This window comes from Anabrus simplex, chromosome 1, assembly GCF_040414725.1.
Source record: "Anabrus simplex isolate iqAnaSimp1 chromosome 1, ASM4041472v1, whole genome shotgun sequence".
Taxonomy (NCBI): domain Eukaryota; kingdom Metazoa; phylum Arthropoda; class Insecta; order Orthoptera; family Tettigoniidae; genus Anabrus; species Anabrus simplex.
This window is the reverse complement of record NC_090265.1, coordinates 640974971-640993203: the sequence shown is the minus strand read 5'-3', so window position 1 is coordinate 640993203 and position 18233 is coordinate 640974971. Positions and strand designations below refer to the sequence as shown.

At 37.7% G+C, this 18233-nt stretch overlaps 1 protein-coding gene across 2 annotated transcripts in view; it reads right to left on the bottom strand.

Annotated features, from left to right (window-relative positions):
• LOC136857245 (non-lysosomal glucosylceramidase) overlaps positions 1 to 18233 on the bottom strand; it is a 203154-nt gene that overhangs the window by 48058 nt on the left and 136863 nt on the right. For both annotated transcript variants that reach the window (XM_067135737.2, XM_067135738.2), the window contains 4 exons: positions 16556 to 16672; positions 16176 to 16420; positions 9202 to 9460; positions 1292 to 1434 (listed from right to left, as the gene is read on the bottom strand). In XM_067135737.2, coding sequence (XP_066991838.2) covers positions 1292 to 1434; positions 9202 to 9460; positions 16176 to 16420; positions 16556 to 16672 — 764 coding nt within the window. The remainder of the gene's footprint in view (positions 1 to 1291; positions 1435 to 9201; positions 9461 to 16175; positions 16421 to 16555; positions 16673 to 18233) is intronic.

The following is an 18233-nucleotide window of genomic DNA, read 5'->3' as shown; positions in this document are numbered from 1 at the left end:
GAGTGACATTTTACCATAGCAATAATAGTCTAGAAGTCTTCTTGATGGAAGTACCAGAACCAATACAACATGCTGGTGCACAATATGGAAGATTGTAAGAGGAAACTGAAGTTGAGAACTAATTCCCCTTCTTGTAGTAGATTCACTATACTGCGCAAAGTGCATATTCAATTGTTTTCCAAATGAGTTCTATTATTCACCATTACAACATATTATAGTTAGGATTGCCAACTTTTACTAGTCGAAACATGGGAGACCTTGATGACTAATATGAATAACAATAATAAAAAGTTATTAAAACAGGTTGCAACAGACAGACAGACAGACAGACAGACAGACAGACAGACAGACAGACACAGACATTACATAAAAGTTACTAATTACAGAAATCTTATTCAAAAATTATATTTCTTTACATTTTTGGTAGCAGCCAGAAGTAAATGATTAGTCTTAAAATGTTCTAAAAGTTCTTGACATGAGTAAGTATAGTTAAAATGAACTTGTATTTGTAACCTAGCTTTCATAATATTTACTGGAACTGTTCCTTTCTTTTTGGGAGGAGTTTTGTGTCTATGTATTTTGCATGACTTCAATTAAAGCAGGTTCATAAATGACATACTACAACAGCTGCACATGAACAAAATCAAATCGCAAACAAAATCAATTTACAAACAAAACGATGAAGCGCAAGGATGCCAACTAGAGCGTTAAGTAGAAGCGGTACTGGTGTCATAGCTCATTAACTCTACATCTTGGTGAAGCCATGCTACTGATATTACATTGCAATACTGATGGTACGATGATCTCCCGGAAAACAAAATTTTTAAAATGCACGGTAGGTTTGTCAGAATGATGTTCTTGGAAAAACAGGAGATGCAACCTCCCAGATCAAATTAAAATTACTTATTTACTATAAGTAATGCACAGATATGGCACACATTTTACCTGCCAGCAGACAAGAGGCAATGCGGCAACTTGCCGTGGCTTGAATGGCGGTGCTGCAGTTATAAAAACCCTGTATTAAATTTACCTAAGTATATTAAAATAATGAATAATCCTTTCAATCTACTCAAAATCCCTTTCCTGAGAGAGAGGTAGGAAGGCTAAGAAGTTAACATCTGCAATCACTGCATCATAAATTTAACTGGCATATGCCTTTAACATCTTCTGTGTCCTGTTTATCAACATGATTTACAATATCACAAGTAATGTGTGCTTCATGAAAGGAAGATCTTAAATTATTGTGTTTAAAATCTTGATTCGTGATGTGACCATAAGTAATTTTTCTTACCATTCCAAAGCTTAGTTTCAAAGGCACCTTTAGCTTTCTTAAGAGTTTCTTCATAAAGAGCAGCTTGGTCCACATCATTCATTACTTCAGCCATCTTCCGAGCACTATAGAGAGCAGCCAACCACAGACTTCCACAGTATGCACTAAAATACATTCCAATGACAATAAAAGACCCATTTATCAAGAACATTTCTCCTAAACATTCAAAGTAATTGACTGTACACAAATAAAGTACAATACATAAAAACCAGTTATATTTAATACAATCCCTGTCATCCTGATTTCCTTGGGACAGTCATTCACTATTGCTTGCCTGATATACTGAAAAGTAATATCACATAATCTGATAATGAATTATCAGCTGAGGTGAATGTACTTAGTATCACTAAAGGCAAGACAGAGCTAGTTATTTTTCGGAAAGGAGGGGAAGTTGCAAAAGATGACAACATAACGCTCAATGAAGAAGCCCTACGATGGACCAGCTCATTCCGATACAATGGAAGCACCCTACAGATTGTTGGAAAGACTTTCACAGTTCACCTAAAAGAAAGAATTGCAGTAGCAATAAGAACCATCCAAGGCATATAAAACCTCAATCGAATGTTACTGGACATCTACGGCTCTATTTAAGGATGTGTTACCAATGTTAACTTATGGACTGGAGCTAATAAGGAAATTCTTAACTACTAGGCAGTGGGCAGGCTTAGAAAATGTTAACCCATTGAACTGCAATTTTTCTTGGAAATAAATATACACTGATTGCGATTTAATCTAGCTTAAAAGAGAACACTTTTGGTACAGCAAGTTAACACACTGAAACACAGTTCACATCCTAACAATAGTTCAACACAGTGTGGTAGATCTTAAAACACTCTTCTACATGCAGTGCCACCTTACACTTATCACATTCATAACGGGATTCACCCCTGTTCTTTCCCTTGGGATTTTTTCCTCTGCGGTCATAGCAGACCTTGCACCTTCTGGATGGAGATGCCTTGCTTGCTGTTGCTGTTATTTTGACAGGGAAGTGACCACAGTGTTTTCCTTGTAACCTCGTTGGTGTACTTCCTGCACTGGGCCGGCCTCTGGTTCGATAATCAGGCAGAACAACACCCTCCAATATTTGCTCCGCAACGTCAACCCTGAAACTGGAAAAGCTGGGCCTCCTTTTTCCAGGATTCAGCATGTGATGAACTACGCTAGCATTTTGCATTGCCATGTCGAGCACATAGAAGTATATTTTCTTATACCCTTTGGCATATCGTCTCATTAGTGGGTATGATGCGAGGCGTTGGTCATGTGAATCAACACCACCCATTCCAGAATTGTAGTCCACAAACATGTTTGGTTTCAGAACAAGTTTGCCCCTTTTGCTTTTAGTTTCCACAAAATCTGGTCTTTGATGCACTGTTGATAGAAGATGTACATTCCTTTTATCCACCCATTTTGTGGCAAGGATGCCATTTGCTGAGGCAAAAGTCAGTTCTCCTTTCTTGAGGTTCGTTGCTGCAAAATAGGGTGGCATGAATTTCCGGTTTGGACGTACAGTTCCAATGGCATTGGTATTTTTCATTATCAGTTCCCTGAAAAGAGTAGGTGAGCTATACCAATTGTCCATATAAATAGTCCTGCATGATCCTAGCAATTCGTCACACAATTCAAGAACAATTGCCTCGCTACACAGTAGTCGTCTGGCATCACCTGTCCCATCTACATGCTGAGGTTCTTTACCAACATATATATGAAACTTCCAGCAATAGCTAGTATCAGAGCAGCAGACTTTATAGAATTTTATACCGAAACGTGCTCTTTTTGAAGGGTTGAATTGAACGAATGCCAAACGCCCCCTGAACTTCATCAAACTTTCGTCAATACTTATTCTTTTTCCAGGCACGTACAACTTCTGAAACTTGTCCAATAGTAGCTGCAAAACAGGTCTAACTTTCCGGAGCTTATCACACTGGGTTTCTGGAGAATCTGGGGCAAAATGCAAATATCTAGATATGATACTGAAACGTCTATGGGACATAGTTTCTGAAAATATCGGCGTTTCTCTAACCCTTCTCTTAGTCCAGTATTCTTGAACCGAAGACTTTTTAGTCTGAGACATCAATATACATAACGCAAAATGAGCCTTCAGTTCATCCTTTGTCACAGGAAACCAGTTCTCCTCATCATAAGTTTTCTTTTTTGTAGGGTTACTTTCAATATTGCGAAGACATTTTTCCGCATTAGCGTTAGTTTCATTCTTTACAAGTTCCCAGAATTCGTCAGTCAGAAACTCACCTAGCACTTCAGCTTTCCCTGGATTCTCGCCTAATCTTCTTGCTACCACAGAGTTCAGTTCTCCATCTATAATACACTGCATATTATTTGGTACATTGTCTTTTTGTGTCCACTTCCAGTCTTCTAGGTTATGCACACGTTCACCTGCGTCCCCGTCTTCATTCTCTCCAATAATGTCATCTAATTCTTCGGAACTACTAATGCTAACGTCACTGGAAGGTAATTCAGTATCACTTTCATCGGAATAACCGTCACTGACATCGCTTTCCTCCAAAAAACGTAATATTCGAGCTTCATCTGACTCGGCCATGACGTTGACTTTACCTTCACTAAAGCTTTACGCGGCAATTTACCTGATCATATTTAGAGACTCTTTGGCGGCAAAATACGTAGCTGAAAGGCAAAGATAGCTGAAATACGATTACCAACATCTCGTAGAAATGTTGGGATTGCAAAGAAATATCGATATGAATCCATGGAAACCTCAACGAAAGCAATAAAGAGAGTGGACGGAAATTTCCGTCATTGCATTTATGGGAACGCGCGGACAATGACGGAATTATCCGTCATTGCAAGACAATGGGTTAAAGCAAGATTTCTTAAAGAAGGTCATATGCCTCTCCAAGAGCACCACTTTGAGACTAATCTACGTCTTATGAAGGGAAACATTTTTTCTGGACAATCTCAGACCAGACTTACTGTAGTTCTACCATCTATTTAGCACTGTTAGGGGGGCAGCTGGTGATATCTCAAGCTGGATGTTGCACCAAAAAAACAAGTCAATGTCACATTTTTATATGAGAATCTTACAGAAATAACAAGAAACACTATTATTATCATTCAGTAATGAAGTACATATCTACTAAAAGTGAAATATATCTGACAATTAAAACACAGGAAATAACAGGCTAATTTTACAGTGTAACTACAATACAGTTATTCTTACCGCACTTCAATTGAAAATTTGCTCTCCTGTTTTTTCACTGAAGCAAAATGTTGGTAATATTGTGCGTGCTCTGGTATGGCATAGAAAAGAAATTACTGAGTGAGCTGGCTGTGCAGTTAGTGGCGCAAAGCTCTGAGCTTGCATTTGGGAGATACTGGGTTCGAACCCCACTGTCGGCAGCCCTGAAGATGGTTTTCCGTGGTTTCCCATTTTCACACCAGGCAAATGCTGAGATTATACCTTAATTAAGGTCACGGTCGCTTCCTTCCCACTCCTAGCTCTTTGATAACCCATCATTGCCTAAGACCTATCTGTGTCCGTGCGACGTAAAGCAGAAATTGTAAATAAAGAAAATGGAAAAGAAATTACCTTTGTGAGAGGAAGAGAAAACAGGAATGAAGCCATTTCCGTAGAGTGGTGCAATCTAAAAGGGAAATTTGGAATTTCTTTCTCGACAGTGGGCTTGCTGGTCTCGAGCAACTCCCTAAGACCGATACTGGTGGATGTGCTACCTGATGCTATACAGGCTTAGGCTCATCCCTGCTGAAACTACATTGTGCTGTGCTGTCTGCTTGGGAGTTGCAGTGGGAAAGCAAACCCCCTGAATCTGATTCGAAGCTGGCAGCGTTTATTGGTTTGTTGTGAAGCAGCGAATGACCAAAGATGGTTGATTTTAACATATTTTAGAATATATGTTAGGTTTATTAAACTAAAAAATTAGAAGAAAAAAAGAATGAAGTATAAAATTATTGGGAGTTGTGCAAAACTGCAACAATACCACGCACTGTTCCCGACTGTTAGAAGTCGCTATTTATGAAAGAAGAGAGAAAGAGTTAGAAATATAGAGCGAGTTTTACGCCACTGAGGCAATGACCAACAATGCCTGGAAGGAAGCAAAAGTATGAGTTGCACAACCTAGTAATGAGACTGGTAGTGCATAGATTCAATAACAGGATCTGCCACAATAATCGGTACCATGAACCTAGTGAGACCTGTGCATGCATGTTATGAAATAGATCATGTGAATAGCGTATTTTCTCGCGTAATTAACTGACTTTTTTGATGAAAAATACAGGTGAAAACTTCAGATGCATAAATTATTCAAGGAATTCAGATATTTTAAAAAATATTTACAATTCATTTACATTTAAAATATACATCAAATATAATATACCCACAATTGGATCAACTCATATTCGATTATCATCATTTGACATAAAATTCCGGCATGAGATTTTTTTCTGAAAAGCCAGAAAGGGTACATCAGGTAAGTTGGACACATGGGTTTGAAGTACCGACACTGGAAAATATTCTTCCCATTACGAGCTGGCAATACGACCTGACGAGAAATAAACATGAATTAATAAAAGTACAATTTATATAAGTACATAATAATGACATCCTGCCAAAAAAGAAAAAAGGCCCAACATGAGAAGGGCCAGGCATGACTTCTAGATCCATCCTTTTTCTTGGATATGAATGTGGATCCCTAACAGAAATTTTACTTTAGACATTGTTTTTCATTTTTGAATAACGTAAGGTGCAAGCTTCCTGCCATCACCTGTTACAGCCAGCATTGCAGTACATCGTTGTTTTTCCCTTCCGGCAGCGAGTATGATAATACTCTATGTCCCTTTCTTATTGATATGGAAACTGATTGGAGTCTGACTTGTGGTTCCTATTTGGGAGAGCAAATATTCCTTCACGTTTCTCAATCACAAAGCGATGAATATCAATTACTCTTTGGTTGAAATCATCCGGCATTTTAAAATGTTTTTCTTCATCGAAGAGGAAGTTCATTTCTCTTTATAAAATTAATCATCCAGCCTTGGATAACTTTCAAATTCAAGACACTGATTCCATGTGAAGCAGCTATTTCTCATCCTTTAAAATGCAGCAATTCGTGAGAAACGGTATATCCACCGTTGCAAAACGAAATCATATTTAAGCAGATCTTCCTCTACTTTCGGAAACTTGCCACTTTTTGGTCTGCGAAATGCATTGTGAGACTTGCCAGTCACTTGAAGTGCACTTCTCTGTTACAGCGGTAGCGCATGTTGCGTTCCGACACCAAATACTTGTGGCCTGCTGCCCTATGCCGGTATGTTTCAGCGCAACTGATCACCGAGAGTTTATATGATGCAGTATTACTCGAATTCTTGCTTACTGTGGACTAATAAACATTTCTGAGATCACAGAAAACGCATGTCCCATACCCAAAACACTCGTAAAATATGTTTGTTCAAGACTGGAATAGAGCGTCACTAGTCAATTCTGCGCTGATTCTCTTGCTGAACTATTGTAGGTATTTCCTAATGGCTGATAACAGCATGCTGCCCAGTATTTGGAATGCCCGGTTTTGCAATAGGAAGACTGCTACCTGATCTTTATTTCAAAACGCATTCGGAGCTGCGTGATGGATGTTCGAAGAAGTAGGTGCGTCAAATACGTGAATATTTCTTTTTCTCCACTTTGGACCCAAAATTTTGGGATGCATAAATTATGCAAGGGTGTTAATTATGCGCGAAAATACAGTAATATCACATCTTATACTGTGTGGAAAGGAAGAGATCATTGGTCGAATATGGCAAAGATTGTTAAATAGCTCCCTAGAATACCCACCTGGGTGAACTTTTCTTGTTATAATTATCCACGACATTGGCTTTATGCATCACAACCTATACCTTGAAGCAGGTAGATGATATCACATGAAGTGTAGTCATGACTGCTGGTGTTGTTGCTGGCAGAAGTGGAATATATACATGACAGATGTAGCAGTGGTTGTGTTCACAAGGGAAAGAGCATGAATGGGCTGGATATTGATGTAGTTCATAGTGAGAGTGAATGTTTTTTATATTTGGTGGGTTCCTGAATGTAACTATGGGGTTTTTTGGAAGAAGATCTTGTGAATGGTGTATGAGACACAAATGAATGCTCATATTAAAATGGTTGATTTGTGCAGACTAGGATGACATGTACATAGTTATGAAGGCTACTGGGTTTGGCTGCGAAGGGAAACTGAAGCCAGAACAGATGAGAGAGAGTTTTTTTTGTTTGTTTGTCCAACTCTTGTCCCGTTTCTGTACAGGGTTGAGTATGAGGCGAGATGAATCTGTTGTGGCAGGTTTTTATGACTGCATCAAAGGAATTAATGAGATGCAATGAATGACGTGATATGATAGTAGGAAGGGAGAGGGTGAAACCCGGTGCCGACACATAGCCTACTCCTGTTGAATAACACCAAGGGGTCTACTTAAGGCTTACCGTCTCCATCTGACGGACGAATCACCATCAACAGCGTCATATGCCCTCACTCCATATGAGCATTGTTTAGAAGGTTTAGAATTGAATCCAGGCTTGTGGCACACAATCTAGTGATTAGAAATTGTATACCACCACCTCCTCCATCCTACCGGCCAACATTCTGAAGGAGAAATTTTTTCGACCAACGGGACTAGAACTGCCTAACCCCGGTGTCAGACCGTTTAGATTCCAACGCCTTAACGGCCATGGCCACCAGGTAGGGTAGAAGAGATGAGAGAGGGGTCATCATCATCATTTCCCCTTATCCAGCTCCTACCAGGTCGGGGTATTTATGGCATTTCTCCATCTTCCTCTTTCCTTCCACCATTCCTCTTCCACGATCTTGTCTCAGTCTAAATTTAGTCTTCTTATGCTGCTCCTCACTGATTCAATCCACCTTCTTCTAGGTCTTCCTCTTCCTCTCTTGCCCTTGCACTTTGCCTCCAGCATCTGTCTTGGAATTCTATTCTCATCCATCCTCTTTACATGTCCAAACCACCTTAATTTATTCTTTTCAACTCTCTCATTTGGCTTTCCTATCCCAACTTCCTTCCTAACATCTTCATTTCTCACTCTGTCTTTCCTTGTCTTTCCTATCATACTTCTTAGGAATTTCATCTCACTGGCTTGAATTCTACTCTCTTGCCTGCTAGTCAAAGTCAAAGTCTCAGCTGCATAAGTCAGTATGGGTACACAGTACATTTTGTACATTATCTCTTTACTTTTCCTTGGTACTTCCTTGTTCCAAACAAGTTTCCTTACACTTTGGTAGAATGCATTACTCTGCTGTACCCTCCTGCTAATCACCATGTTCACCTGGTGATGCTGGAGAGAGAGAGGTGTGCACAAAAAATACTTCACTTTAAAGACTGTGAACAATTTAAAAAAAAAAAAAAATTTTGACCAAGAGATCATTATAGGATCATTATAGCAAAAGTATTTCTCGGGAGGACAAAACATTACAAAGGAAACAGAAATGTATGTATATTTAGGTTAATGTTAGTTAGTACAGAATATTATGTTAGTTATGTATAGCTCCTTAGAGAAATATTTGGACTATAACCATGTACGTGTCTCTTCTAAAATTCATGCTTCAAACAATGTTACTCTTCAATTTCTTTAATCATTATAATGCAATTAAAAACCTGAATTTCTTTTAAATCCACAGAAACAAACACTAACTGGAAAATGTCACATGCAGTCAAGCTTACAAAATCAATTCGTCATGTACTGCTATAGATACTTCAAACATTCAATAATTTAACAAAAAATGTTCAGGTCATCAATTATTAATTAAGGAGGGCATTTAACACTAAGTCACAAAATATTAAAGAAAGTAGTTATCTTACAAAGCAAAAATCCCAGAACACCATACCTTGGCCCCTTCATAACCCAGCTATCATATGTCTGGTCTGGCATGCCTCCATTCTCAATTAGTCCATCACCATCTTTGTCCCACTCCATGGCTTTATGCATCACAATCTGTACCTTAGGCCACATGTTCTTCACATACTGTTCATCAGCAAACAAGCAATAGTCTCGGTAACACTGAAGCACAAACTTCAAGTTGAGATCTTTCCATTCAGATACATCATGGATAGGGTAGGCGTTGATCAGTATAAAGGGCTCCTCATCTGAAGATGCAAAGAGATTTTACAGATCTTGATATTACCAACAGCACTTTCTGAAATGACAGACCACATAAATTTGCAAGTCACACAATCAAATGTTTTAACAGTTATTTTCTCCTCATTTCTATTTCCAGCTTCATACAATCGATGATGATGATGATGATGATGATAATGATAATAATGTTAACAGGAATACAGTAAAAAAAGAAATTACGACAAAATCACAAAAACCCGAAATTGGTAGGAATCCCACAGGAAGATATCCTAAGCAGGGAGATCTTTAGGTCTAAAATTCACAAATGAAAAGCTGATCAAGATGATAAACTGAAGGAAATGACTAGAACTAGGACCAAAGGGAGAAAAGAACTATACAGCAAAATAATGGAAGAAATAAGGGCATAAAGGAAGGCAAAAATAAAGTCTCTATGTACTTTGTGTGGTCCTAAATGGGCTTATTTAATACTAATTGTTTTATGTCCCACTAACTACCCTTATGGTTTGCGGAGATGCCGATACACCAGAATTTTGTCCTGCAGAAGTTCACCGAGCCATGATCAAACCCAGCAACTTGGGTTCAGAAAGCCCACAGTTGTTGTGATTACTGTTTTAAGAGAAGCACAACTGGACAACCACCTTCTATCAACACTAATCAGCAGGAAAAAATGGAAGAGGTCTGACATTTCGAAAAGTAAAGGTATCAACAAAAGAAAGGAAAGGGCCAGGAACGACATGAAAATGAAAGACTCCCTAAGCCTCAAAAAACAACTAATGTTGGGGTCAGAAAATGCAAGAATTGCTGAAGGGAGATCTGATAGGAAAGATGAAGGTGAGGAGCCTGACACAAGGAAGTGGAAGTAATGCCAGACTCAGTTAAGGAAACCGTGATCGCCAACCCACACTCCCAAACTGATAGCCCCTGGTCCTCATTTTAGTCACCTCTTACGTTTGACAGGGAATACAATGGATGTTATTCTATTACCTCCACTCACAGGGGGAAGATGATGATGATGATAATAATAATAATGATAATAATAATAGGCGGAGAGGTGATACTCCGACGTGGCGCGTGCCAGATAGCGGATAGGGGGGTCCTGGATTTGCGGATTTGAGCGAAAGAAAATAGCTCTCGCGGACCAAACACACACTTCACAACCTCATTAATCACCAATTCATACCTCACCAATTGCCTTTCCAGATCACATCTGGAATTGTAAACCCTAACCTCAGTCAGAAATGTTTTGATCGTAATGATCAGACAATCAGCCAATCGTGAAGAGTCTTCTAACGAATGAATCCACCGCCTTGGACATACAACATCACGAATCTGAGCAAAGGCACCATTTGGATATGGTGGGGTGTCACGTACAAATTTTCATATTTTGCCACACCCAACAAAAACTCACTAATGAAACTCGGCAAATACAGATTCAGATACAAAGGATCAACATAAAATTTTAATAACAGCTCTTCAGGAACATAGAAATACGGATCAAGATCCAATAGAATCTGGAGGATATCGCCTTTACATAGGCCCTCCAGGAAAAATGTACTGAAGAATGTTCGCCAATTTGGAATGGGATTCCTAGTCCATAACAGTATAATAGACCTCTCCAAGAATAGCAACGTTAACAATTTAAAGAGGGAAATAAAACTTATACTGTGATAAATGTCCATGCCCCAACAAACGACAAAAATGCCAAGGAAAAAGAAGAAACTGACAAATTTTGGGAAGAACTGGACCATCTACTATTAAACATCCCTAATGTAAATATTAAACTCTTGCTTGGAGATTTCAATGCAATAATAGGGCAAGAAAGAAAATATCGTACAGTAGTGGGAAGATGGCCAGCTCAGAAATTCACAAACAAAAATGGACAAAGATTAATTGAACTTTGTGAGGACCATGGCCTTATTCTGGAAACCACAAGATTTAAGAGACAACCACACAAATTAATGACTTGGAAATGTCCTAATGTAAAATCGGAGGAGTTTCGAACTGACCATGTAGCCATGGAAAGAGATTACTACAAAGAAGTTTATAATGTGAAAGTCCTCCGGGCGGAGACACAAAAATAATCTCAATCCGCTAGGCAAAGAAATTATTTTCCCTTATTTTCCCAGTTATTTAATAAATAATATAAAATATATATGGAGAGATCTAAAACACCCCTCAGTGACAAATTGGGGATGATGATTAACAAACTGAAAACTGTAGCTGAGGAAATTGCTCCCATTAAACAGAGAAAGAAACATGCCTGGTGGAATGAGGAATGTGACAGTGCAATTCAAGAAAGGCATAAAGCATAATTATCTGACCAACAACAAAAACTGAAAAATCCCGCAAAGAACTCATGAATGCCAGAAGACAAACAGCCACAGAGGTTAGAAGAATTAAAATAAATTATCAAAAAGAAACACTGAATACCATAGAAGAAGCATTTAGTCAACATGTAACATGAGACTATTACAAAACATTCCAACAATATCAATCAAAGTACACTCCACCTACACTTAAGATGAAATATAAAAATGGGGAAATGGCACACAATGATAGGGGCAATGCTAAAATTATGGCTGACTATTTTAAAGAATTACTTAACTGTGAAGATCCAAAGAAACAATTGAATTTTGATTCTTCAATAAAAAATAAAACTACACTGGAAAAGGTTATACCGCCAATTTATGATGAAGTGATCAAAGCAATAAATTCCCTCAAGTCCTACAAAGCAGCAGGAGAGAATCAATTGGTAGCAGAACTATGGAAGAATGCAAATAGACAAACCCTTCAAAATTTACATAAACATATCATAGACAACTGGAATACTGAAGAAGTGCCCAATGAATGGATTACAGCAATAATCCAGCCACTGCACAAAAAAAGTGATAGATCGGATCCCAATAACTATCGGGGTATATCTCTGCTTGATGTTACTTATAAGATTTCATCTAAAATGATATATACAAGAATTCAGGAACAACCTGATCAGAAACTGGGAGAACATCAGGGAGGATTTCAACCAGGACGAAGCTGTCCCGATCAAATCATCAATGTTAAGTGGATCATGAAACAACATAGAGTTCGGAACAAAAGATTAATTATCACTTTTGTTGATTTCAAAACTGCTTATGACAGTATTCATCGTGAGTCACTACTGAATATCCTAAAAGAATTTGGTTTACACCACAAACTCTTCAATCTTACTGGAATCACTCTTAAGAATACTAAGTCGAAAGTCAACTTTAGAGGTGAATTGTCCGAGTCATTTGAAATCCACACTGGATTTCGACAGGGAGATGGACTCTCGCAATTATTATTTAAGTGTGCCCTGGAGAAAGTCATGCGAGAATGGGTAAAGAAATATCATTTAAACATCAAGATAGGCAGAAATATTAAACTTAATTGCCTAGCATTCGCGCCAATGGCCGTAGCCGTGTTGAATCACCGGATCCCGTGAGATCTCCGAAGTTAAGCAACATTGGGCGTGGTCAGGAGTTGGATGGGTTGCCACGCGCTGTTGGTGGGGGGTAAGGGAATGGAGGAGCGGAAAGGAACTGGCCACCCTACCGCATGTAAACTCCGGCTCAGGAACACCTCTGCGGAGGTTCGGACCAGCCTTCGGGCAGAATAACCCTTACCTACCTAGCATTCGCAAACGATCTTCCATTACTAACAAGTAGTGTGGAAGAAGTTAAATTTCAAATTGAAGAACTCGAGAAAATTGCTGCAAAAATCAGACTGAAAATCTTGTTTGAAAAGACTGAAATTATGCCGACCTTCAGAATTGAAACACCAGCCATTCAACTCAACAATGGAATACAAATTAAGATTGTGAATAAATTGAAATATCTTGGGAAAATTATAACCTGGAACACAAAAGAGAAAACATCGATTGACAGCAGAACATCTAAACTGAAAACAGCACAGCAAATCACCTGGCCAACTTATTAAAAAAAAAATCTCTCTCCATGAATGCAAAATTTCAACATTACAATACAGTTGTAAAACCCGAAGCAACTTATACTAGTAAAACACTCTTCAAGTTGAACACTTAACAACCGATAAATTGCAGGAAGTAGATAGAAGAATCATCAGGACAATCATCAATACGAAACACCAAGTTGATGGGCAACTGAGATTATTACCTAATGAAGTGATATACTGTGAAAGTGAATCAATAAGAGATACAATGTGGAAAAGGAGAACTGCCTTTTCTTGGTCATATATTCAGATTGCCAGAAACCCGACTAGTGAAGCAGTTATTTAGTTAGTTCTAAAACAAAAGAACTTGGTTCACAGAGATCATGAATGATTTAGAAGAATTAAATTTATCAATGCTCTAAATTGAAGGCAGAGAAGCGAAGAAGATTCTAAGAAATAAAAACATACGATTCCAACTCATAAAATTTGAACGAAGGAGCCAAAAGGAACTGACAACCAAAGGGCAGCCAGGTCGGACAGGATGAAGAAGTTTGGGAGCGGAAGAAGAAGAAGCTGAAAAGCTGACTATTTAATACTATTAGACTTCAATGTATATGACTGATTAAAGTGCTGCAATGGGGGCATAAACTATGTAATAATAATAATAATAATAATAATAATAATAATAATAATAATAATAATAATAATAATAATAATAATAATAATAATAATCGTAACATTATAACAACACAGTATAATTAAACCTCACTGGAACGCTCAGAACGGCGAATGGTCTACATACACTAGGAACATTGACGCTAATATCAGACAGATCAAAGCTGTTCCTGAGAACTATGAGTGCGCTTTCATCTGTGACAATGACCACTGGCCAGTCAGTGACTTCGGAAGAATACTGTGGCGCCACATGGTAGCACACAAGAAAAATACATAGCTGGAATAGACCCTGAAGTTTGCTCTTCACGTAGTACCAATTTTACGCGCATAGATGTCACAGCTAATTATTTCGGCGCATCGCCTGAAACTCTACTGTGCCGCCATATGGCGTCACGCCATCTTAAATTTGAAGACTGCCATATGGCGGCACGTGGCACCCAACGTGTTAAAATTCGGAGCAATGTGGAGACAAAACTCTTATTTTATATATACCTATATACTGTATAACATAAGTAGACCCTATTATACATATTCACAACAATTATTACAGATAACGTTCTGTAGTTGATAACATATCTCGTAATCAGACGTGAAACGTTATTTACAATTTAAAAATGGTAGCTCTTAAAACCTTAATATATGTCAATAATTCAGAACTGAAATTTAAACTATTGTTGATTTTGGTGAGATTATTGTACATTAGACATATTCTTAGTATTGGTGAATTTTTTATAATACAATTTTTTTTTGGTATTTTGCAAACTAACAGATCAGTTTCCTGCTCTGGCATTAAAATTAATCTGCTGCAAGAAACCACTGTTGTCCAAATGGGATAGGAACTAAAACTTCTGAATCCAATTTAGGCCCACTCTGAACTAGTAGAAAATAGCTGTACAGAATTCATGATTACACATCATTTAAAAATGGAATAATAAAAAACAATCTGCCTCATGTAGCCAAAGTGTACATTCTCAACTTTTCAAATGACTAGTGTGCAAGATGATCCAATAAAGAATTCACATGAAATTCTATCTATAGTGGTAAATTCTCAAATCTTTCAGCGAATGTAAACTTTTTAATTGACCCTATCCTAAGCAATATGGATTTTGCAGATGATGTTCTGATCTGGGGAGAAAATGAAGTAGAAGTACATGAGAAACTAAATCTCTGGAATGCAAGTTTAAAGAATATGGACTATGAATCAGTAAAACAAAAACTGCTTAAATGACTATCAACAGGAAAGGCACAGATTCAAAGATTTTCCTGAAGGGAACTCTGTTACAGTCTGTTTCTAACTTCAAATACCTTGGAAGTATAATTTTAAAAGATAATACAGTAAACCAAGAAATATTTAAGACCCAGAATGCATCTGAATTTTATTTTCAAGTGAGAAATCTACTCTGGGGTGATAAAATACCACAGAAAGCAAAACTGACGATGTTTTATACTTACATCATTCCAATTCTCACATATGGACTTGAAACATGTACCCTGCATAACAAGGCAAATAGTAAATCCAGTCAACAGAAACGAAATTCATCAGAACAATGAACCGAAGGACCAGGAAGGACAAGATTAGAAATGAAGCAAACAGAAAGGAGGCTGGCATCGAAATACCTGTTCCTGAGCTTTTAGGAAGACGCAGTACAATGGTTTGGACATGTTATGAGGATGGACAGAATGAGAGCAGCAAGGAATTACTTTGACAGAGAAATGAAAGGGGAGAGGCCAGTTGGGAGCCCAAGCAATCGATGGATAGACACAGTGAAATTGTAGGTCAGCAAGATGACAGAGAAGAAAGAAACTATACTTTGACAGGAAGAAGTGGCGAGCGCTTGTACACCATACCCGGGAAACTGGAACTGGAAAATGATGATGATGATGATGATGATGATGATGATGATGATGATGAAGAAGTCTGTGATGACTTTTATAGGAAATGACTGGAAGCACTTGAGATGTGGGTCTGGAGACTAATACTATGGGTTAAATAGATTGAAAAGAGGACAAACAAAAGCATTCTGCAAGAAATTCAAGGGAAGAGAGAACTGATGCTAATGAGACAGAGAAGAGCTAAATAAATATCAGCTTTTTACAACTTTTGAAGAAATGCACACTACTTACAAGGATCTCCAACATCATGAGGCACAGAATTTTTAACCTTCCGGAAGTTTCTTTTGCCATCATAGAGATGCCACCTCATTGATGTATCTTCACTTCCAATGGTCTCCAATATCTCATACTGTATTGACTCTTGTAGTCTTGGCCAAAGCAGAGCCAGTGCAAATGATGCATAGAAATGGACATCATAGGTATTATACATTGTATATTCATGGCCCTCAAGATATCCAAAGTGTCCATACACCTGTCTAAAACAAAGGTTTTACTACAGATACATTATATGGGGTTGGGGTGGAGGGTGTTCTAAATATAATCCATAAAATGTTTGAAGACACTGTTTAAAATTAAATATCATTTATAGCAATGTCAAAAAAGAACTTTACCTAGGATCTGAAGCACCAAGTTCATTGGATTCATGAGGAAGTAACCATATTGAGCCACCATCAGCCACATAGTATAATTCATTGAATATGGCACTTTTATACCAATCTGGCAGTTCTCTGAAATGATAAAAAAAAAGAGCTTATTTTTAAAGGATCATAAATTAAGTAATTGTACAATCATTACAACCAAGTTGGAATTGCAGAAACCATAAAGAGGCTTTTAACCTATTGAGGAGCTCCAAAACAATACCATATTACACCACAACCATGTATAAAAGGCACATGATATTACTCCATGCATTTAAAATTAGGGTCTTTCAAGCAGCAACACATGTCACAAATTAAATGAATGAGCAAAAGCTATCTGGGGAAACCTTTAGGTATAGTAACAAGATGTGGCAACTGTTGTATAAAGAAGAAAAACAGTAGGTTTATACGCCTCAAATAGCTGATTAACTGGTGTAACTTAATAGTAACAAGTTAGTGTGCTACACAACTGATTTCTCACAATTTTTCTGAAAATGTAAAATTTAAATAGACTAAGTTTTCAAAAACAAAAGAGTTGAGAACTACTCTAAATCCCCCAATCTACTGAATGTGTTAACCAGTTCCATTCTGATGGTTAAAACACAAGAGAAACATATTCAGCTCTATGATGTTGAGATCTGTAGGGTGCTAGGCTGAGTGGCTCAGATGGTTGAGGCGCTGGCCTTTTGACCCCAACTTGACAGGCTCGATCCTGGCTCAGTCCAGTGGTATTTGAAGGTGCTAAAATATGTCAGCCTCGTGCAGATAGATTTACTGGCGTGTAAAAGAACTCCTGTGGGACAAAATTCTGGCACCTTGGTGTCTCCAAAAATGGTCAAAAAGTAGTTAGTGGGATGTAAAGAAACAATAACATTATTATTAATTATTACTATTATTATTATTATTATTAATATTATTATTATCAACATCATCATCATCATCATCATCTGTAGGGTATAGACTATTGTGAATCAACTTGATTCCCGAGTGCTCTCTATTAGCCAATTCAAGAAGTGACAATTGTTTAGTTCTGCCAAGATGCTGAACCCATAAGAAAGATATATTAAGCTCTTTGATGAGAACTGAATCACTGATACCTATCCTTTAGATATCTCTGTAGACAGATTTCTATTCAATTTCAATGAGGCAAATGTCTCTCTTCCATGAGTTGACAATCCTAGCAAAATCGATAAACACACTCATATGGAGCATGGAAGATTCAGCTTTGAGTCCTCAGGATGGTCACATTTCCAATTTTTTGTCTTAGAATAATGATGCCTTAAAAGTAGCTGTTGTCTAAATCTATTTCCAAGTTTCATGTGTTCAGAGAAAGGCTATTTTTTTTAGCATTTTCAATTTATATATAAAAATGTATAAATAGTATATTCTTGTTTTATGTCATCCAGTCTTTGTAGCTGATCAGTTCTGATGTAAAGTATATTATTAGTTAGGTTCCCTTTCAGAAAATATTCAAAAGCAGTACGTCAAGTCTCATTACAATCATCCTTTAAATGAATGAGCTATGCCCGAGGCATGGCAACATGGTTAGTGGCAGAGAATACATCTTTCTGTTGCCAGTACTCTCTGGCATGTTCTGCTGAAGACTTCTTGCACTTATTCAATTCCCCATATTTCCCTCCATCCTCATGAA